General features: G+C 40.9%; 1 protein-coding gene across 4 annotated transcripts in view; it reads left to right on the top strand.

Annotated features, from left to right (window-relative positions):
- LOC126483742 (pre-mRNA-splicing factor syf1 homolog) overlaps nucleotides 1-24,164 on the top strand; it is a 553,324-nt gene that overhangs the window by 433,117 nt on the left and 96,043 nt on the right. Inside the window, exon 2 of one of the 4 annotated variants that reach the window (XM_050106880.1) lies at nucleotides 3,717-3,836. The exons of 2 other annotated variants lie outside the window; for them this stretch is intronic. Coding sequence is in view for 1 of the 2 variants with exons in the window: in XM_050106878.1 (XP_049962835.1) it covers nucleotides 15,899-15,955 (57 nt within the window). In the remaining variant the exon portion in view is untranslated. Of the gene's footprint in view, nucleotides 1-3,716; nucleotides 3,837-15,883; nucleotides 15,956-24,164 lie in introns of those variants that run through there. One more of the 4 variants, XM_050106878.1, reaches the window with a different exon arrangement.

Here is a 24,164-nt window from a genome sequence, read left to right as displayed (position 1 = left end):
ATTACAGAGCCTCCACCAACTTGAACAGTCCAGTGCTGACATGCAGGGTTCATGGATTCATGAAGATGTCCCCATATACATACAAATCCATCCGCTTGATACAATATGAAGCTAGACTTGGCAAGTCAAACTATATATGTGGTCTTTCCAGTTTAAGTTGTTCGTAATTGTAATTCCTAGGTATTTAGTTGAATTGCCAGCCCTTGGATTTTTGCAATTTATCGTATACCCAAAATTTATCAGATTTCTTTTAGTAGCATTAAAGTTAGCCAATCAGGTCATTGGGCATGCAAATTCAAGCAGCGTGCCAGAGGCGATGTCAAACTTGTGCCATGTTTGGTTTCCTCAAACCAAAGAAATGTAGCTTTTGATCATATAGCTTAAATTTATCACTTCTGAAAAAGATGCCCTTTAACTGTAAGGAGCATTTGAACAAGTGATTATTCACGGACCCACAAACTGAAAAATAGGGTAAACTGGAATGTTAGTGGTGTTTGTTGCAGGATTCAGGTGTGAGTCATTTATGGGAAATTGTATTTTGAAAAGTTCCCACCCACACTGACACTTGTACAATACCTGTGATAGCACCCACCAAAGAATAACACAAGTGCATACGCTACTTATGTGGATTCTGACCAGTAACGAGACAATGACCATCACAGGTTATGTTCAAAATAACCACAGGCAGCAAAAATACTAGCAGTTCAGTGGAGACGTCTGAGCAGGCTGCAGTAATATGTCCTTGCATATCATTGGATGTAGTTGGCATGTTCGTGTAGACAGTGTTTCTCAGCTTTCCCCACAGAAAAAAGTCTATAGGTGTGTAATCTGGGGAATGGATCAAGCAGGGTACGGGTCCTCCGTGTACAGTCCAGTGACTTGGGAATAATTTGGAGGCATGCTGTAGTACCTCTGCACTATAGGCTGGATAGCCATGTTGGTACCATAGGGTCCTCTTAGTCTGTAGAGGAATGTCTTTTAGCATCTGTGGAAGATGGCCTGTAGTAGGCTGGTGGTTTACAATCCCATGTCACATGTTTATACTCCATTGGACGCAGATGTTCAGGGATGGTACCACTGACTCATGCCACTTCTCATACTGTTGCAAGGGAGCTAATGTGCGGATCAACTGCAACTGCACTTGTTTTCTTCTGAGTGTTACACTACCACTTTCACGTAACTTGTTGAAGAGGTAGGTAAATGAGATGGTTGACATCTGGACACTGGAATAGAAGGGAGAACTGATAGAGGCACTCAAAATACCCTCCACCACACACCGTCAGGTGGCTTGCGGAGTGTGGATGTAGATGTAGATATTGGGATATCTTGCCACACACATTGTACAAGAACAAACTGCATTATTTGTACATGCTCCTTACATCATGAGCATTTCAGCTTTTTCTGAATTGATAAATCCCATTGTCCATTAATGATCTACTGCTTGGACTGTCACACACTAACTGACTAGCAAGTTGTAATGCACTCAAGGAACACACAACTACACTGTACGCAGACATAACAATATCGTACCTAGCAACTACATGTGTCAGATGACACAAACAAGTGTTGGTGTGGAAACTTTTCAAAATATGATATTCGTAAACGTCTCACAGTACATCCTGCAACAAACACCCTGACATTCTAATTTACCCTATTTTATAATGTTGATAGGCATTGTTCCATTGCAGGAAGTGTATGTTCGCACAAAAAACAGTTTATAAGTATTATTACAATTTGTTTACTGACAGACAATACGAGTCTCTGACTACCGGTTCTTTCTGTGAAAACTGCAACCGGTAGGACTTTCCCATTCTGAAATATTTGTGGTACAAGTTTTAGGTGAGTCACTCTGTATAGTATTGTTATACATGTAGCAGACCCATTGTGGATCACATGAAGCTTCTACAGTTCTTCCTGCAGTTTTTCCATGAGGCCTTAATTTTCTCGTTCATGGCTTTCTTTTTTTCATCTGCCCACTTTGTACTGGTCTTTTTGGTTCTTGTCTCTGACTGGACCTCCCACTTGTCTATTTTGCTTCTGTAGATGTTACGTTCTGCAGTGTCCTGAATGGTGGGTTGAGCATCAGTAAGGTCTCTTTGTACTTGTTCGGCCCATGTCATACCTTTAAGGTTTTCAATAGCTGTGAGTATCTGGTGTGTGAGTCTATACTCAGGGAGTCTGTGTATGTGTCCATAGAATTTAAGGCGTCTTTTTCTAATTTCAGCAGCAATATTTGAAATTTCCTATGTAGTTTTGTTGGCTTGCAGTCTATATCTAGCTTCAATTTTTTGTGGTCCAAGGATTTTCCTAATGATCTTTCATTCTCCTTTTTGTAGATTTTGTAGTAGCATCTTGTTACGGAGTGACTAGGTTTCTGCTGCGTATACCACCTCGTGTTTAATGACAGTGCTGTAGTGCCTGATTTTTGCATGGATGGACATGCACTTTTTGTTGTAAAGTTGGTGCGTTCGACCGTAGGCTCTTTTTAGTTTGTGTGCTCAAGTTTCTTGAGGTTTTTTTTCTGGTCCAATGGGTTCCAAAATTTCCCCCCGGTATTTAAAATGTGGAACTCTGTTTATCCGTCCATATTTTGTGGTGAGATTCTGTATGTTTAACAGTGTACACACAAATTCCATTTTCTCAAAATAAATTTGCAAGCCAACCTTCTTGGCACATTCCTTGAGTATTTCTATTTGATGTATTACATTTTGTTCACTGTCTGTCAAAATTGCAAGGTCATCGGCAAAGGCCAGGCAGGTGACTTCAGTTTTCTTTCCAATCTTCACTGGTTTCCATAGGCTACGTTTTCTAAGCTCACTCTCCCAGTCCCTTATGACCTTGTCCAAAACAATATTGAACAGTTCCGTAAAAACACGGGAGATCTGCCGGATGTCAGTAACATCCTGCCACGATATTTCGGTGCAGAGTCTTCTGGCCATCTTCAGGTGAGTGCCACTGTAGTAATACTGGGGAGTACACGCTGAGCTCTGCTATTTAAAGCCGTACTGAGGTGACATTGCGCATGCGCTGTTCAGTGTGCGCATTCATAAAAGCTCCGTGCGCTGCGCCTCATGCCCTCCACGGTGAAAGCTTGACGTATCGATATCAGGTCGATTTTCACCTTTATGCAGATATCTACGTCGACTATGAAGTTTCTCTATAACAGGATTCCAAGCAGAGTTTAGCTCATAACCGCTATCTCGATTGATGAGAGTCTCGTAGTCAGACAATCTTATTTCCACAGATCCATTGATAATCGAGCTCCAAAAGTTTGATGTATGGGCCAAAATTTTTGTGTCGTAATTCATGGAATGGTCTGTGGAAATACAGTGTTCCGCGATTGCGGACTTGGTGGGTTGGAGAAGGCGAGTTTGCCGTTGGTGTTCCACAATGTGTTCCTGCACAGTTCTTGTTGTTTGACCTTTATATGATTTGCCGCATTCACACAGAATTTTGTAAACACCTGATTTACGCAGGCCCAGGTCGTCTTTAACAGATCCCACCAGTGATGAAATTTTGGAAGGAGGGCGAAAGATGACTCTCACTTGATACTTTCTCAATATTCTGCCTATCTGTGAAGAAATATTCCCAATAAATGGTAGATAAGCCGTCGACCTCAAGGCCCCTTCCTCTTCCTTGTTCCATTGTTTGTAGGCCTGAATCACTCTGTTCACTTGCCTAGGTGAAAAGCCATTCTTCAGAAATACTTTTTGCAGGTGTTCCAGTTCCGCTTCAAGACTGCCAGCGTCAGAGATAGTATGGGCACGGTGGATCAAGGTTTTGAGAATGCCCAGTGTTTGTGCTGGATGGTGGCAACGAGTAGCTTGTAGATACAGGTCTGTATGAGTGGCTTTCTGTACACCGAGTGACCAAGTGTGCCATCATTTTTCTGTCGCACCAAGATGTCTAAAAATGGCACATAACCATCTTTCTCTATCTCCATGGTAAACTTGATGTTTTCACGTATGGAGTTCATGTGACGTAAAAATTCTTGGAGACGGTCCAGACCATGAGGCCACACTATAAAAGTGTCGTCTATGTATTGCCAGAATACTGTCGGTTTAAAAGTGACAGAGTCGAGTGCTCTCTCGTCAAAATCTTCCATAAAAAGATTGGCCACCAGGGGAGACAAAGGACTCCCCATGGCAACACCATCAGATTGTTTGTAAAATTCATTGTTAAATATAAAATATGTAGAGGAGAGAGTGTGCTCAAACAACGCTGTAATGTCTGCACCAAACATATTGCCAATGAGGTGTAGTGAGTCCACCAGAGGCACCTTTGTGAAAAGTGAAACCACATCAAGACTGACCAATAAGTCATTACTTTGCAGTTGTAGTGACTGAAGTTGACTGATAAAATCACCAGAATTCTTTATCTGATGTGCACACTTGCCTATCATTGGTTTGAGCAAAGATGCCAAGAACTTTGCTAGGTCGTAGGTGGCTGCTCCAATGTTACTCACAGTTGGACGTAATGGCACATTTTCCTTGTGGATCATAGGCAGTCCATATAGCCTAGGTGGAACTGAACTGTTTGGTTTCAGTCTCTTGATGACCTCCTTCTGTAGAGAACTATTTGATAAAAGTTCTGCTGTTTTTCGCACCACTCGGCTCGTGGGATCCTTATCGATTTTGCGATACGTTGAGTCACATAATAAAACATAGATCTTATTAATATAGTCATCCCTTTGTATGAGGACAGTAGTGTTTCCACATCTGCTCGTAAATTACGGAGGGGTTTCCTCTCCATGGGCGAGATGTTACTCTTCATTGGTGCACCCCTGGTCAATACATGGCAAGACTCTCGACAAACTTCCTCCGCTTCATCTGTATCAAGACGGCATATAGCTTCTTCAATGGCACTGATGAAATCCACTAGTGGCGCTGAAACAGGTGTGGGAGCAAAGTTCAGTCCTTTTGCTAACAGACACAGTCGCGTCATCTAAAGTTTTCTCTGTCAAATTAACAACAGATCGTCGAGCTGGAACTTCCTGCTGCATCTGTTTAGAAAGTTTGTCAATCTTGGCAGTTTGCCTCGTCACAGCTTTATCATGGCTCCAGTTTGCTTTAGCCCTTGTCACACCATCCACCCACTCCCACGACAGAGAAGATAGTCTTGCTGCCAATTCCAAATGTATGTGGAGCATGTCCTTTGACACAGAATCCAATTCACGCCGACTAAAACGAATCGTTTCTCTCACCAAAGCCATGCTTGCTTTACGTTTGATGTTGTTTGCAGCAGCGGTATTTATGAAATGCACAATTTTGGCAAACGTTGGAATAATGCCCTTGTCTCTGCAACTTAATAAGAATATCAGTGAGCTCAGCAGCCTCACTCTTCTTTCACATAACTTGTTGAATCTTCGAATTCCATCACTTCCTCCCCATAGAGTTGCTTGATGTGATGTTTAAAGCTTTCCCGGCGTACTGATTGTTCCATAAAAACATGGGATAACTGCCAGATATCAGTAACGCATGCGCATGCGCAATGTCACCTCAGTACGGCTTTAAATAACGGAGCTCAGCGCGTACTCGCCAGTACTACTACAGTGGCACTCACCTGAAGATGGCCAGAAGACTTTGCGCCGAAATATCGTGGCAGGATGTTACTGATATCCGGCAGTTCTCCCATGTTTTTATGGAACAATCAGTACGCCAGGAAAGCTTTAAACATTTCAATATTGAACAGAATTAAAGATAGTTCGTCTCCTTGTCTTACTCCAGTTCTGATCTTAAAACATTCTGAGATTTCCCCCATGAATTTTACTTTAGAGGTTGTGTTGGAGAGTGTCTGTTCAATGAGCTTATGTGTTTTCTGGTCAATTCCGAGTTCTGTTAGAGTGTTGGCTACAGATTTACAGTTGACTGAGTCATACGCCCTCTTGAAGTCGATGAATGTACATATGGTGGGCTTATGTCTAGTAGCTCCATATTTCAACGTTGTTTTTAGATTAAAAATTTGTTCAGGGCAGGAACATCCGCGCCGGAAGCCCACTCGATACTCCCCAATCTTGTGTTCAATTTGTTCCTGTGTTCTCTGCAATAGGCATGAAGAGAAGATCTTGTAGGTGACTGGTAGCAGTGAAATGCCTTGGTAATTGTTGAAATCGATTCTATCGCCTTTTTTTGTGCAAAGGGTGGATAAGTGCACCCTTCCAATCATCAGGTAAGTCTTCTGTTGTCCAAATCTCTTTGATAATTTCCATGAGCTCTTCAAGTGATTTAGGGCCAAAGTTTTTCAGTAGTTCTGCTATGTTGTCTTCACCAGCCGCTTTGTTGTTTTTGAGATGGTGGATGTGCTTGAGGATTTCTTCTTTTGAGGGTGGTATTGAGTCTTGGTTGGTGTGTGTGGGTTCAATATGTGGGAATCTTTCTGTGGGTTCTGGACAATTTAGTAAATTGGCAAAGTAAACTGTGAGTTCTTTGCAGTTTTCTTCATTAGTAAGTGGTAATTTTCCATTTTGTTTTTTAAAGCAGGGATTTTGTTGTGTGTATCCATGTATCCTATTGCAAATGTCCTGTAGAAATCTCTTATATTGTAATTCTGAAAGTCACTCTCCAGTTGTTCCAGTTGTTCGTTTAGGTATCTTGTCTTGGTTTGTCTGATGATTCTGGCTGTTTCTTTCCATACTTTGAAGAAATCTTGTTGTGTTTCTGGTGTTTTCTTGATTCTGTATTTCTGGAATGCCAGTTTGAGTGCTTTAAGGGCGTTTTCACAGTTGTTGTTCCACCATGCATGTTTCTTTTTTCTCAGCGGTAGTAGCTCCTGTGCTTTATGTATAATGTTGTTTTTAACTCTTCCCGTGTGTTTGCTTCCTCTTTCTCCCATTCGTCCTGTATGTTTGTTTTGTGGAGATTGTTTATGTCGGATCTCTGCAGGTGCGATTTCTTGGGATTGTACTTTCGTGGAGTGAGTTTTACTTTGACTCGGGTAAGGTAGTGGTCTGAGTCAATATTGGCACCTCTTCGGACTTGTACATCATGAATTTCTCGTTGCTGCATGTGGGTGATTGCTATAAGGTCAATCTGGAATTCCCCCAAGTTCTTGAATAGGAGAGCACCAAGTTTTTTGCATTCTGGGGCACTTTCGTAAAGATGTTGACATTATCTTCAGGTTGAATTGTTGGCAGAAATCACCTAGTCACCTTCCATTTCTGTTGGTAAATTTGTGTGCAGGATATCTGCCTATAGTCTTCCGTGTTATTTCTTTCTGCCCAGTTGTGCAATTATAGCTTAAGGAAAGGCAAACCTATGTTTATAACATATGTAGACTTAGAGAAAGCTTTTGACATTGTTGACCAGAATTTTCTCTTTTTGAAATTCTGAAGGCAGCAGGGTAAAATACAGGGAGGGAAAGGCTGTTTACAAAATGTACGGAGACCAGGCGGCAATTATAAAACTAGAGGGCCATGAAAGAAAAGCAGTGGTTGATAAGGAAGTGAGCTAGGGTTGTAGCCTATCCCTGATCTTATTCAATCTGCACACTGAGCAAGCAGTAAAGGAAAGCATAGAGAAATTTGGAGTAGGAATTAAAGTTCAGTGAGAAGAAATAAAATCCTTGAGGTTTGCAGCTGACATTGTAATTCTGTCAGAGACAGCAAAGGACTTAAAGTAGCAGTTGAATGTAGAGGACAGTGTATTGAAAGGAGGATGTAAGATGAACGTCAACAAAAGCAAAACATGGATAGTAGAATGTGATGTGTCGCTTACACTGATACAGGGAAAACGTTGATTAAAGTTTACAAAAGTTTTTTGACCAAGGAAAGAAAGATCTGCTTCGACGATAATAAGATTACAGTGTCCACAGGTATAAAGACTTGACAGTATGGTGATTCCAGAGTCTGACAAGATCTTCATAGACAGATACACTTTTTTGGAAAATAATCTAACTGCAGTGAAGCTGTCCTGAATAACCCTAGCATAGGAAGAGAAAAGTCTCTTCTGTATACAGTCTGATTGCACCAAAGTAAACAACTACAAATGCTGTATACAGTGGCATCTGTCCCTAAGATGGGTTTTGAGTGTGTCCTAAGATGTTGGGGTAAGTAGGACCCGCCCAGAGGCTGGGAGAGGCTCTCGAAGCTGGAAGAACTGACCTATGCAGCTCTGGCACTGATATTTATAGAGGCCAGTGGCGGAATACTTGCAGCACTATTTTATGGTCACTTGGATGTGAATAAGTCTCTTGGAAGTGGCAGCCTATGCTAGTGTTTGTACCACCACCTGGTGTCCATCCGTTACTGCGACAGGGCAAGTTCATTTAAACTGAGGCTTGCAGGGGCCTTGTCTGCTGTATGCGTACCCAAGGTTCCAGAAGGATTGCCCATTGCTTTTGTGAACATCTCTGGTATAGCAACTCTCTCCTACAAGAAAGGGATGCGAGGATACAGCCCTTCCCTATGTCTTCATCTGGTTGCAAGACTGCAGTCGGTGCTGCATCCACATCCATGGGCTTGGGTTCTTGTGTTGCTGTGGTGTAGGAAGAGTTCTGACCCTGGGTTACTATTTCCATGTTCCAGTCGGCTGTGTCCTCCTCAGTCATCCAGTTGGGTGACTGCAATGGCTCTGAAAAAGAAACCAGCAGGACTCAGGTGTTTTTGGAGCTGATTGATATACTTCAGCCATAGCTTGGCATAGGAGATGGGAGATGGTCGCTGGTAGCCGTTGTTGTCGGCCTCGAGAAAATGTAAGTGCCCACACAGGGTCTTGAGTGGCAAAGCGATGATGTCGAGGGTTTTGAGTGGTTCCAGAGGCAGAGAGGGTTGGGACCGGTGATAACATCCATGTAGTTTCTCCACTAGGGAGGAGCCCTCCTGGGGAGTGGCTCGATCAAATGCCAGGAATAACAAGAGAGCATCTTCCACTGGCTGGTGCTGATGGAATTTGATTATGTGTGTTTTGAATGATCCGATAAATCCTCCTGCCTTGCCATTGGAAGCTGGGTGAAAGGGTGCTGTGTGGATCAGTTGGATGACTTTTTCTTTTTTCACAAAATTGCGTGAAGATTTTAGACATGAATTGAGGTCCGTTGTCAAAAACAATTGTTTAGAAAAGTCCGTTAGTGGCAAAAATATGTGAAAGAGTACTGTTGGTGCGGTCTGAGGATGTGTGTGACATTTGTGAGACATAGGGCAATCTGCTGCCCATATCAACCACAATAATCCAGTAGGAACCAAGGAGAGGTCCAGCAAAGTCATTGTGTAAGTGAGACCAAGGCTCCGAGGTGTGAGACCAGGGGTGGTAATGGTGAAGCAGAGCTGCCTGTGGATAACAGGTGTGCATTGGTGTGCTGTGGCAAGGTTTGATACCAGATGTCATATTTGTAGGTGGAAAGAAGAAGGGCCCACTGCTGAAGACGCCTTGCAGTGCGATTGGGAATAGTGGCCGTAACATTGAATAACAACAGAAGCAGTTTATGGTCAGTGAGAAATGTGAAACAGCAGCCATAGAGGTAACCATGAAACTTCTTGACACCGAAGATGATGGCCAGGGCTTCTGTTTCTCTTGGCTGTAATTGCGTTGTGGTGGAGAGAGAGTTTTGGGCACAAACACAACTGAGAATTCAACCCTACTGATGATATGCGAGATAACCAAACCAAGACCATTATCTGAGGTGTCCATTGCCACGGCCAATGAGTATTTTGGATTGTAAGTCATCAAGCGTGTGGGATGGTGGAGTGACTGCTTGAGCATTGAGAGTGCCTTGCTACATTCTTTGGTCCATTCCCATTTGATATTTTTCTGCAACAGTCAGTGTTGTGGTTCCGAGGATAAAACGCCTGTAGTAGGTCAGGTGTCCCAGTACGGATTTAAGCTGAGTGGTATTCATTGGTGTGAACAGATGTTGGTTGGTGTCGTCATATTCTGATGTAGGATGAATACCTAAGGCTGTGAACAAGTATTTGAGGTATGTGACTTGAGAGACAAAGAACAGGCACATGTCTTTGTGACATTTGAGATTGACTGCTTTTAGTACTGTGAAGAGGGCCTCCAGCTTGTGCACTGACTTCTCGGCATCCGTGCCTGTGATTAGTATGTCTTCCAGACAGTTAACTACACCAGGAAGCAGGTGGACCTGTTACTCCAGGTACCTGTGAAATATGGCTGGATCACCAACAATTTCGAATAGAGGGCAATTTCACTGAGATAACCCATAAGTGGTGTTAATAGCCAAAATTTTTTTGGAGGCCTCATCTGAAGGGAGCTGTAAGTAGGCTTCTTTAAGATCGATTTTGGCATTTATTTTGCCCCCTGCCAGTCAAGTCATCAAATTGTCAATCTTAGGAGTTGGATACACGTCCACAACGGATTGCGCATTGACTGTTGACCTAAAATCTCCTCAAACACATAGTGCACCATTTGGTTTTTGCACCAGAATGATGGGTGATACCCAATGGTTGTTGGCCGCCGGAGTGATGACCTGTATGTCTTGTAGCTGGTGTAATTGGTCTCGCATTTTGTTTTGAAGAGCAAAAGGGACATTGTGGGCTTTGCAGAAGTGCTGTTGGGCTGTGTGAAGGAGGTCTATATGCGCTGCAAAATTTGTAACTCTGGATGGAGATGCTCAATAACAGACACACGTTTTTTAAGCAACCGTGTAAGAGTTATTAGTCACTAGGATTTTGAGTCCAAGAGTGGAGAATAACTCCATCTCAAGAAGGTTGGCATGATGCAGTTTGTCTACCAGAATCTGGTTTTGAATGGTGTGTGAGTGTTAATAGATTGTCGACTGAAACTCTCACATGATGTGGATAATATCATTAGTGTAGCTCTGCAGATGCTGACTGAATGGCTGGAGAGTTGGTGTTCTCAATGTGGAGTATGTAGCCTAATCAATGATGGTAGCCGAAGATCCTGTATCAATCAGAAAATTGACTGGATGTCCATTAACTTATAAAAAGGGGTGCATGGACCAATGGTATGATGCAACATAGCCTGAACGAAACTTGTGGTTGGGTAAGGAGTGTTGTCTTACTCTGATTTTTGATTGGTTTCATCCCAATTGTTACAGTCTGCTGACATTTTATGTGCTGACTGGCAGACCTTAGCTTGGTGTTCTATCTCTGCTACACTCATTACATTTCGCCCACGTCAGTTGGCACTGTTGCCGCAGATGACGTATGAAACATTGATTACAGGCCAGAAGTAGCTTCAAGCGTTGATGATGTGGGTGATCGGCAGAGTTAGGAGGCTGCCTCTGGGCTGGATTTTGTTTCTGAGTCCATTGGTGTCGGGACTTCCTCACAAACACAGTTGGAAGCTCTTGAATAGCTGCTGTGGAACAGAGTGATGTTCAAATGCTCGGATGTTAAGGAGGCATGTTTCCAGAGGAGGATCCTTCAATTTGAGTTCATTTGTACAAAGATTGTCATCCAGTGCATGAACAAGTATAATGTCTCTGACCAAAGACGCAGTGTACAGCTATTTGCAGTTGGAGTTAGTGCATTGGAAATGGCTGTCTGTGGATGTTACTGTGACAGAGCAAGTTCGTGACACTGAGGCATGCAGAGGCCATGTGTGTGGGCAAAGTGCCCGAAGTGTTGCTGATCTTTTTGTGAAGATCTCCAGTATAGCAGAATGTATTCTTATTAAATCAGGCAATGCTGAGTAAATTAGATTAGGAAGTCAGACTCTGAAAGCAGTAGATGAGTTTTGCCATTTAGGCACAAAAATAACTGATGATGGTCGAAGTAGAGGGGATGTAAAATGTTGACTGACAATGGCAAGGAAAGGATTTCTGAAGAAGAGAATTTTGTTAACACTGAATATTGTTTTAAGTGTTAAGAAGTCATTTCTGAAAGTATCTGTACGGAGTGTAGCCTTGCATGGAAGTGAAACATGAACGATAAACAGTTTAGACAAGAAGAGAATGTAAGCTTTTGAAATGTGGTACTACAGAAGAAGCTGAAGATGGGTAGATCATGTAAGTAATGTGGAAGTATGGAATAGAATTTGGGAGAAAAATTAGTGACACAATCTGACTAGAAGAAGGGATCAGTTGATAGGACACATTCTGATTCATGAAGGGATCACTAATGTAGTATTGGAGGGAAGTCTGTGTGTGGAGTGGGGGGTGGGGGGGAGGTTGTACAATCTGTAGAGGGAGAACAAGAAATGAACACAGTAAGCAGATTCAGAAGAATGTAAGTTGCAGTAGTTACTTGGAGATGAAGAGGCTTGCACAGGACAGAGTAGCATGGAGAGCTGCACCAAATCAGTCTTCGTACTGAAAACGACGACGACAACAACAAAAACAAACACACACACATAAAGAGAGAGAGAGAGAGAGAGAGAGAGAGAGAGAGTTTGTTTCTTTGTTTCCTGTGTGATGCTAACTTAAATGCATCAGTATTGCTGTGATTTGTGCTACATGCTGTGTGTTGTAACGGTTAGCGTCATTGGCTGGCATGCTGTGAGTCGCTGCTTCAAACCTGATCATCATGAGCAGATAATTGTTATTTAGTGTATGTCATTTCTGGAAGGTTCTCAAAAATTATTATGTTTGTAACATTTGCATATTCTGCAAAATTCAACAATGGTCTAAAGAGCAGCACACTCGGATCAGCAACTCATTTATCTTCGGTCAGTACACTGGTGTCAATAATAAACATACTTTCAGTGCTAAGTATCGTACTTTATGGACAATCCTGCTTTTGGATTTAAACTTGATTGTGTTTATGATTTGACTTTGATGCCAGGCACATCCAAACATCTACATCACTGTGGCATCAATTAGGCAATGTAAAAGGCATCACCTACACGGACAGGCCCAAAATACAAGCAGTACATTGTTACCAAGGTCTGTATTTCCAGGAAACCAATGTATTCCAAAACAGCAGAAAGTCGGCCATACATCAAGCATCTATCAGTCTTTTCTAGAGACCTTAGTCAGGGCCCAATGAAATGGATGAGATGATTTGACCAGTTGCCTAATACAACAGGTGGAATGACATGATATCTTTGACAAATGTGTACTTTTACTTCAATGTCATAGTCCATACATTTACTTGAATGTCACAGTCCAGCAGTGGTTCAAGAATAATGAAGAGGAGCCTGATGTCTTGAGGAATCTCCAGGGTGAGCTGAAGAAAACATTTGGTGACAATCAGCAGCAAGTCCACTTAGCAGAACAATCGAAGAACACAACCCAATGTCATGGGGAAATTACACAGTCATACGCACGGAATGTTTTGACACTATGCTGTATTGTGAATCCAAATATGATAGAAGCCGGCAAAATCTCTCATTTGATGAAAGAAACCATCTAGAGGACATGTAAGAAAGTGTTCTGGTACAGGATGTTGCAACAACAGTAGAATCATCAGGCAGTGCCAATGCATCAAGAAAATTCAACAGAAAAGAGCAGGATGAAAGAGCTCTGACCTACTACTGAAAGTGGCCTCTATGGTAATTGTGGAAGACTATGGCCTCACCTTTCTCGTACACCAGGTAGTAAAAGAAGAGATAGTAAAGGAAGAGATCCAGCAGTTTATTCAGCCCAATATATCTGATTAAGTAGACAAGAGACAGTAGCCATGAATGTTTACTCCGTATGGCAAGAGGTAACGGAGAATGTTGAAGATGTGTATTGACCTTCATCACCAACTTCCATCACTAGTCAAACGTGCCATGAGAATAAACTTGGTCAGCTTGCTTGGAAATAGGCTGCAGCTATTAGATGACAACCCAGGACCCAGCCAGTGCAGATGCCTCCTCAGCCAAGTGTAATGTCCCACAGAAGATTATAAATTTGAATGACAGAGGCCCTAAGAAGAAGACAAAGTGTTCAGCATATATAATGACACAAGACATCAACCATTACAATGGTCCTATTCATACAGTCAACTGCAGTTTACAATTGACCTGTGGAATGAAGCATGTCAACATTCCCTTGGATGAGGTCACTCCCCAATGCAGCTTAACCATTCTGTGTCACTGTACAGAGGTACCAGTCACTCGCCAAGTTGCCAGATTCAGGAAAACTAAGTGAAGTGAGCATATATATGGAGCTTAGACTGCCACAAATGAAAATCCTCCATAGATGACTATTGTGACCACAAGAAATTACTTATGTCTGGCCATAATTGTGGGTCCTTTGATTGCTCTGGGAGAAGGCTCAGCAAACTAGAACACACAAAATATTACTTAACTTTATTGCATAAATGAAGAAAAGATTTAAATAAATGATTTAGTTAACTTTGATGCAGTTATTTGCCACAGCATTGCTTGATAATTTACAGCTGTCACTGACTATGAAAGCATCACTTGATGAACAGATTAACAAACTGTTCCCTTGCAGTACAAAATGCTACTTTTGCGAAAGTACACTTCATAAGAAACTTTAATTGTCAATGTCCTACACAATGATATTGACAGATGTAGCTAAGGTTTTGAACAGGGGGTGAGCTCTTGCATGCTCGACACTATTTTGACCTCAGTGTGAGGGTGCTGCAGGGCTAGAGGAGAGTCATAGTTTTCAGGAGCACTTCCCATACATTGTTGTGAATTTCAGTAAGCCTTCGCTGATGTGTATGGTATCGATATGCGTTGCTGACTTTGGTGTGTCACCATGATCTCTGGATGATACAACAGCTTGTACCAAAATGTCAGAAAACATTATCGATGGCCAAGTTGTGTGTGTACTAGTTGAGTCAGGGCCTTCTTTTTCTGAAATGATAGTTAAATCAACACCCTAGCTGCAAACGGGCATTGATATACATTATTGGGGACGTGTTGAAAATGTGTACCCTGACTGGGACTCGAACCCGGGATCTCCTGCTTACATGGCAGATGCTCTATCTGTCTGAGCCACCGAGGGCACAGAGGATAGTCCACCTGCAGGGACTTATCCCTTGCACGCTCCCCATGAGACCCACATTCCCAACATGTCCACACCACTACATTCGTAGTGCATCTAATAGATGTTTGCCCATCATACTCATTACTTCTTTTTCTATCTTGATGACTGCTTATCATCCTGGCTAAAGAAGACTACATTATGTGATACAAAAGCGATTTTTATAAAGGTCACAAATGGTAAATAGATCTCTCCGACAGGAACATATATTGCAAGAATAACTGTCAGTGACAGGACACAGCCCTTTGAATTTGTTGTTTTAAGAAAACATAATCATAATGATTTTCTCAGGTGGGACTTCTTGCAAATATCACAAATGGCCATAGATTGTGGGAGATCAGAGCTTCAGATTAACAAAATTATTCCAAATAGCACACCTATTCCAACAAGCACACATAACAAAGATTGCTCTGGGCAGTTGTTTACCATTGAAATGTTGTTATCTTGCCATTGTCAAGCTCAGTTTGACGATTGCAAAAAGCTACTCAGTGTTGACAAAGAAGTCAACAAGCCAGTGATGATCATAAGTGTTGCAAGTGGCTGAGGAGAATGTTGGATCACTAATTGGCATGAGCAGCCACAACTCGTCCATAAATGAATGTGCTTAGGAAAAGGCAAAATGGCTCAGGGTAGGCGTCTCAATTTCATTGATGAAGAATTGTGTTCCTCTAGCACTGCAGACAACACTTTGGAGAAAGCCACTATTGAACTACCAATAGGATCTGGCCTAACAGAGGACCAACAAGAGTGAGTGTAAGCCATTCTGTGCCAACTGTTGGATGCATTTAAGTGTGAAACCTAGTGCAGGGTTGGCTCAGGTGACTATTAACATAGAGGAGCATGTAGGAATTTTACAAAGGAAGACCAGGTAGTGACAGTGGATGGAGTAGGGAATAGTCTGGATAGGGACAGGGAATACGATGTAAGTGGTGACCTGGTAAAGTTAGCTGCACAAACTAGTGGCACTAATGTGCACTTTGTGCAACTGTTTCAGTGTCGTGATTGGCCACATCTTAATGCTGCTGTTAGGCTTGTTAACATGCAGCTGGAGAACGCACTGATGACAGAGGTCACGGATCACATTGCAGTTGTCCCAGTTGAGTATATCAGTAGATCAGATTTCACAAGGCGCGCCCTGCACCTCAGTAGGTATGGAAAGGGGATGCTGCCAAAGCTTAAAGGTGACAGTGTAGAGGGTGGTGGTGGGATCACTCCTGGAAAAATTCCTGTAGTTGTTGGTGTTAGAGCTGCACCATTTTTAGACTGAAGTCAGCTGATAGGTATCTCTGCTTAAAGGAAGTCCCTCTAACAAAGGAATCACCTTCAGAGGAGATCAGGTATCCTAGTAGAGAAAGTTTTAGCGGATTTCATTAAAACATAAGTATTAGAGATAAAGTTAGTGAACTGCTTATCGATGTTGATTCTGACATTATTGGTATATTGAAGCACCAAGTAAATAATTAGACAGTTCAGAGGCTTCCTTTTCCAGGATACAGATTAGCTGGCTGGTTTTCCTCTGAGTGGGTTAGTGGCCATGTACATAAAAATCAGTATTCCATTTGAATCCGTAAATGTATCACGGCACTGTACTGAACAGACATTTGAATGTATGCAGGGGAAATTAAATTAAGTGAAACTAAACTAGCCTACTAACTGTTGTTTATAGGTCCCCTAACTCTAACTTCAGAACATTCTTGCTCAAGCTAGAGAGGGTTTTTGGTTCACTTTATAGGGAGTACCAAAAATTAGTTACATGTGGTGACTTTAATATTAATTTTGTGTGTGATTGTGCAAGAAAAAGGATGTTGGAAGCTCTCCTAAAGTTATATGACCTGACGCAGACTGTGTTTTTTCCAACCAGGGAGTGCAAGGGAACAGTAGCACAGCCACAGACAATATTTTTATTCATTCTTCATTACTAGAGAGGCATTCTGTTAGTAAAAGGGTGAATGGCCTTTCAGACCATGATGCATAAATTTTAACACTAAGAGGTTTTTGTACTCAATCAAATGTTATATGTAATTACAAACTATATAGAAAAGCTAATCCAATGGCAGTAGAGAGTTTTTTAAACCTTTTTAAGGAACAATAGTGGCAGGATATTTGTAGTGCTGATAACATTGATGACAAATATAATGCTTTCTTCAACACATTTCTTACGCTCTTTGAAAGTTGCTTTCCATTAGAACATTCTAAACAAGGTACTAGCAGTAAAAGGCAGCCTGGGTGGCTGATTAGTGGGATAAGGATATCATGTAGAACAAAATGGGAATCATATCAAAATGTTATATGTAGTCACAATCAGGCTACAGTAGCCCATTACAAACAGTATTATAAGGTGCTTAACAATGTTACTAGGATGGCAAATGGTATGTGGTTCACAAATAGACTAGCTAATTCACAGGATAAAATTAGAACCATATGGTCAGTTGTGAAGGAAGTGTCTGGTCAGCAGCACAAAGTAGACAATATAAAGTCAGTTCGCAGTAAAAAATATTTTTGTTACTAATGGGTCAGATATATGTACAGTATTTAACAATCATTTTCTGAGCATTGCTGGTGAATTAAACAAAAACTTAGTTTCTACAGTGAATCATATAACTCTCTTGGAAAATGCCTTTCCGAGATTGATGTCTGAAGTACTCCTCTGTGATACGGACAAGGGGAAGATTGACTTAATAATTAAGTCACTGAAGACTAAGGACTCTCATGGATGTTAAAGTACTGTACTGCACATATTAGCCCTGTACTTAGCCATATATGGTCAATTTCCTCACAATTAAATTATTCAGTAGTAAAGCCACTATAAAAAAAGGGAGAAAGGGATAATGTAGACAGTTTTAGACCTATTTCTATGTCATCAGTGTTTGCTAAGATTATTCAAAAGTCCGTGTATTATGTAAGGATAATTGATTATTTTATTTCACCTAATTTGTTTTCAATTGCACAGTTTGGCTTTAGAAGTGGTTTAACAACTGAAAATGCTATATTCTCTTTTCTCTGTGAGGTACTGGATGGATTAAACAGAAGGTCCCCCAACACTTTTTTGATTTAACTAAGGCATTTGATTGTGTTGACCACTAAATATTGCTTCAGAAACCATTATGGAATACGGGGAATGGCTCACAATTTGTTCACCTCTTACTTTAACAACAGACAGCAAAAGGTCATTATTCAAAGTTGGCTGTGGGGTACGATCAAGTGTGCGGTGCCTCAGGGATCAGTGCTGGGGCCACTCCTGTTCCTTATTTATATAAATGATATGCCGTGTAGTATTACAGTTAATTCTAAAATATTTCTGTTTGCTGATGACACTAACATGGTAGTAAAGAATGTTGCGTGCAACACTCGCTCTGTTTCAAATAGTGCAGTTCATGATATAAGTTCATGGCTTGTAGAAAATAAACTAACGCCAAATCACAGTAAGACTCAATTTTTACAGTTTCTAACACACAATTCGACAAAACCCAATGTTTTAATTTCACAGAATGGGCATATGATTAGTGAAACTGAACAGTTCAAATTTCTAGGTGTTCAGGTAGATAGTAAACTGGCGTGGAAAGACCACATTCAGGATCTTGTTCAAAGACTTAATGGTGCCATTTTTACTATTCAAACCGTATCTGAAGTAAGTGATATTTCCACACAAAAAGTAGTCCATGTTGCTTATTTTCATTCACTTATGTCGCATGGTATTATGTTTTGGGGTAATACTTCGCATTCTCAAAGGATATATTTGGCTCAGAAACAGGGAGTTCGGGCAACAAGTGGTGTAAGTTCGCGAACCTCTTGTTTACCCCTATTCACTAGTAAGGGTATTCTGACATTGGCCTCTCAATATATGTACTCTTTACTATCATTTTTTGTTAACAATATCAGCTTATTCCCAAGAATTAGCAGCTTTCACCCAGTTAATACTAGACAGAAATCTAATCTGCTTTTGGATCGCATTTCCTTGACTCTTGTGCAGAAAGGTGTGCAGTAACTGCTGCATTCAGTTTCAATAAGCTACCACAAGAATTCAAAACTATTCGCAGTAATCCACAAGAGTTTCCTCATGGGTCACTCCTATTCTGTCAAGGAGTTCCTTGAAAAATTGAGTTGGTTTCTGTGTTATTTTGTTGATTGTGTTTAGGCCTATATAAAATTAGGCTATGGTTTTTTTGGGGGGTTCATAAACTTTTATTTTGTCTGTTATTATTTTCATGTTGTAATTTTATGTACTGGCATGTTCCATGACCTTGGAGATTTGGTCCTCATTTTGGTCTTATGGAACTGAACATGTAAAATAAATAAAAATAAAAGAGAGAAAGGCCTAATGGTCCATGTTAAAGTACTGTATCGACATGGGGGATCATCCACCAATTAGCCAGCACTTGTGTACTGTGTCACTAACTGAATGATGTATAAATTCTGGAGGAAGTGGAGAATATGCTGCAAGATGACATCACTGAACCATCAGAAGAGTCCTTGATCCTCTCCTGTGGTCATTATTAAAATGAAATATGGCACATGGGATTTCTGCGTTGACTACTGATGACGAACAAATTCATGAAAAAAGATGCCTATCCATCGAGCATATGACTGACAGCCTACTTTGACACCTTAAATGGATGATGTCTCTTTGCTGTCTGGATGACATTATCATTTTTTCAAAGACATTTGAAGAACATCTGACAGCCTGACAGCCGCGTTGAAGATTGTTCAGTCTGCCTGAATCCTAAATTTTTGCCTCTTATTCAACCAGGAAATAAAAATCCTAGGGCACTTAGTCAATACCCATGAAGTTTGTCCTGATCCAGAGAAAATAAGAAGAGACACAGATTTCCTGACTCATCACTACCTTTGTGATGTGAGGAAGTTTCTTGGAATTTGCTTGAACTGTTGGTGATTCATAAAGAACTTCTGTACTAAGGCTCATCCCATGCAGGAATAACTGCAGGGAGACAACAAATTTTCCTTGAACGACGTATGAGAAATATCTTTTCTCATCCTTAAGGAGTCATATAAAACTAATTGTTGGTAAGGCGGGTACCAGGTTGAGATTCATTGGGAGAGTGCTTAGAAAATGTAGTCCATCAACAAAGGAGGTGGCTTACAAAACACTCGTTCGACCTATACTTGAGTATTGCTCATCAGTGTGGGATCCGTACCAGGTCGGGTTGACGGAGGAGATAGAGAAGATCCAAAGAAGAGCGGCGCGTTTCGTCACTGGGTTATTTGGTAACCGTGATAGCGTTACGGAGATGTTTAATAAACTCAAGTGGCAGACTCTGCAAGAGAGGCGCTCTGCATCGCGGTGTAGCTTGCTCGCCAGGTTTCGAGAGGGTGCGTTTCTGGATGAGGTATCGAATATATTGCTTCCCCCTACTTATACTTCCCGAGGAGATCACGAATGTAAAATTAGAGAGATTAGAGCGCGCACGGAGGCTTTCAGACAGTCGTTCTTCCCGCGAACCATACGCGACTGGAACAGGAAAGGGAGGTAATGACAGTGGCACGTAAAGTGCCCTCCGCCACACACCGTTGGGTGGCTTGCGGAGTATCAATGTAGATGTAGATGTAGATGAGGTGCTAACATCTTCTCCAGTTGAATGATGAGAATGCCAAGACAGAACTTCACACCAACGCTAAGGGTTGTGGGACATGTGCAGTTCCAGTGCACATTGAGGAAGGTGCTGAAAGGTGATATAGCCTCTGTTTCTATAATGTGCTCCAAGTACAAGATGAACCATTCTACAACTGAGAAAGAGTGCCTTGCAGTTGCCTTAGTCATCAACAAGTTCCAGCTGTTTTTTGGGCAAACCATTCACCATTATGACAGACCACCATTCTCTAGCCTGGCTGACTATCCTGAAGCATTCATCAGGCCAACTGGTGGGATGGACGCAGAGGTTTCAAGAGTATGACAACAGAGTGAGATACATAAATGGATGCATGCACAAGGGTACTGACTTCCTTTCAAAGAATCCTTTGGTGGAACACAATAGTGTGGACAAAATCTCAGTCATCACTGCATTAATGAAGTTGCTGCTGAGGAGAGCGGAGATCCAGTGTTGCTGAAGCCATGAAGAAGGAAGAATTTGTCAAGTTTCAGTTAAAAAAGTGAAACATTTCTGAAGAGAAACTATAATTCGATGGACTGGAAATGCTTGCTCATTACTGCAGTTCATTTAAGCTGTCCTGAAGTATTTCCACAATGCTCCAACGTCTGGTCAGCTGGGAATTGTGAAGACTCTAGAGAGGCCAGGCGCAGGTATCACTGGCCAAGTCTCAATTGTTCCATTAAACACTCTGTGAGTCACCATAAAGAATGCCAGCAACGGAAGTAGGTCCTGCACTTACGTGTGGGACATTTAGTACAGATTCCACCTACAGCTATGCCATTCCACCGCATTGGATCAACCTTTTGGGGAGGTTCCTGAAGTCGACGAAAGGGAATTGATGGATAATATTCTGCAGTGGCTTTGTCATCCTCTAGACTGTCACCATAGCTGTGCTAACTGCTGAAGCTCTGGAAATAACAAGGTTCTTGTATAAGACAACATTTTGAAGAATGGAGCACCCCGTGTGATGATCTCTGATCATAGGAAAGTTTTCCAGTTAAGACTGGTATTGGAGTTAATTTCAGTTTGGGAAATCACTCGCAGTATGACATCTGCCTACCCTCCACAGGTGGATGGCACACAGAATGCTTTCATAAGATGTTCACAGACGAGCTCGTGGTGTGCATTGATGCTATACCGAGAGATTGGGATACAATACTGACCATCCAGACAGTTGCGAATGTCACCATGAACTGAAACTGAAATTACGATGGCTATACTATTTTCATTTCAACTGAATTATACTCAGGATGACAAACAATGAAGGGAGACTGCTGGATCACATATGGTTTCTGGACACCCAAGAGAAAGACCAAGAGCACCGCAACACCAAGCACAGGTCTGCGAGATACATCCCAGCATACTTGGTATGGATTTTTACACCTGTGCAAAAGAGGGACTGTCAAAAAATTTACTAAAGCACTACATTGTGCCATATTGCATCCTTTGTTGCTTGTCAGTTATCACTTACAAAGTTGAGATTTATGACCGTCATCAAGCACACTGAAGGGCAGCTACATGGTCTGTGTCCTCCCTATGAACCCGTACTACAGTTCTGAGGCACAGATTGATAACAGATCTCCTCAGTGATCATGAGGCTTCGACAGGAGCAGCTACTTTTGAGACTCATTGTAGTGAGGAGGATGTGGTAACATGATGACAATGTGATGATCCTTCACTGCAGCCATACAGAGGATCCCTTATTAAGATGTAGAGCCAGGGTGCTGTAGTCAGCTTGAGTCAAAACATGTGAAACAGCAGATCACTGTCTTTCTGGGAGGGGGAATAATGATGCGAGATGTGCTGCATGTTTGTGGAGTAGTGGTTAACATCAATGGCTAGCACACTCTGTGTTACCACTTCAAACTCAGTCACCAGCAAATATTTGTTATTTGGTGTGTATCATTTCTGGGACGTTTTCAAAATTTCTGATATTTGTTATATTTGCAGATTCTGGAATATTTGATGTTTGTGCAAATAGCAGTACTTTTCATCTACAAGATCAGTAGCTGTTTTGTCTGCTAGGTGGCGTCATTAAAAAATGTGCTTTCAGTGCTAAGTGTTGTACTTCATTGATAGGGCTGCTTTTGGATTTGGACTTTATTGTTTATGATGTGACAATATAGAGCTCCCCTTATCCATTTAAAATATGTTTTGGCTTGAATTTCACTCATTGTTCTTCAGTTATTGCTGCCACTTAATTAACTGCATTTACCACTAATCACATTCAGTTTTTATTTGAGAAAGACTACATGATATTTTTTTAAAGTAAATAATAATTTCAACTAAGTGCAGTCTAAATGCACATCTATAGCTGAATATCTAATTTTCTTAGTTGTCACTTTAACTTAAAATTTATTTTGCAAAGTATTGCATCAAATCATGAAAATGCGTGATTCTTGCTTGCATTGTTGGAATTACTGTCATTCAGTACAAGATATGGTTTACAAGTGTCTTTCCTTTTTGAGGCCTTAACTGAACAATTTTTCTTTCAAATTATCTTCAAAAAAATATTTTTTTATTCGTCAAAAACAACCTTTAATGAACCTCATTATACATAGACATTTAAATACAGCTTTTAAAGCTCAAAATAATGAGTTACAAAATGTTTAAGATCATCAACAATAAAGTTCCAAGTACACTTGTTTACTGGATGTCATCTAACATATTGTGAAACTGGAAGACATTTTTTAATTTCTGTGTAGATGTGAAGTCTAACCACGTATTTCTGAATGGTTTCCTGTGAACATAAATCTAGATAGGTTTTAAAGCTCAAAACAATAAGTTACAAAATTTTGAAAATCACCAATAATAATAAAATCCCGAGTATACATGTGCACTGGACTTCAACTAAAATATCCTGAAACTGGAAGTCATTTCTTAGTTTCTCTGTAGCTACGAAGTCTAACCATATATTTCACAACTGTTTTTTGTGAACATAAATCTGGCCAGAACTTGACACTCAACTAATGAAATGTCATCACTTTCAGTCTCTAATGAAGTAACATCACATTCTTCTTCACTTTCTGAGCCACTAAATTCAATGTCAAACTCAGAAGCACTATGGCAATTCTTTTTTGAAAGCATTGCCTAAACAACAATATAGGATAGTGTCTGGAAACATGCATTTTGTTGTCGAGTATCCAAAGCTGCTCACAGTAAAGATGATAAAAAAGGAAGGAGGAAGGAAGATTGTGTTTAACATCAGTAAAGACAATACCTAGTGGCAACCACCTCTAACAAAACATGACAGCCAGACTACAAATGTAGTACCAGATGCTCTTTAAGTGCTGAACAGATATAAGTGGGATTTTATTTTTTCAAAGATATTTTCTTAAGTTTCTTGAGTATACTTGGGATTTTAAATTTCTGTCAAAATACTGAAAATGAAATTGCTTGGGATTTTAAGTTACGGGATTAATGAAATTTGCATCTTCCTGACACGCACTATAAGGAAATGTTTATGAAGCTTTCTGAGTTAATCATATTCATATTAAACTTGTGGATGTTCCTCTCACTGCATGAAAAGCTCTGCTAACCCTGCTTCATGTACCTTTTACCACACCAATATTATCATAATTGACCTTATGTCTGCTTTGTACAAGGGATCCATCTTGAGTTCTTTTTATTTAATTTATTTATATCTTTTTGATAGCTTTCTTGTGCATTTATCAAGGCTAATACTTTTCTCCTGATCAT

Source organism: Schistocerca serialis, chromosome 6 (assembly GCF_023864345.2).
Source record: "Schistocerca serialis cubense isolate TAMUIC-IGC-003099 chromosome 6, iqSchSeri2.2, whole genome shotgun sequence".
Lineage (NCBI taxonomy): Eukaryota > Metazoa > Arthropoda > Insecta > Orthoptera > Acrididae > Schistocerca > Schistocerca serialis.
The sequence above is the reverse complement of the archived record's forward strand: the minus strand, read 5'-3'. Positions and strand labels throughout refer to the sequence as shown.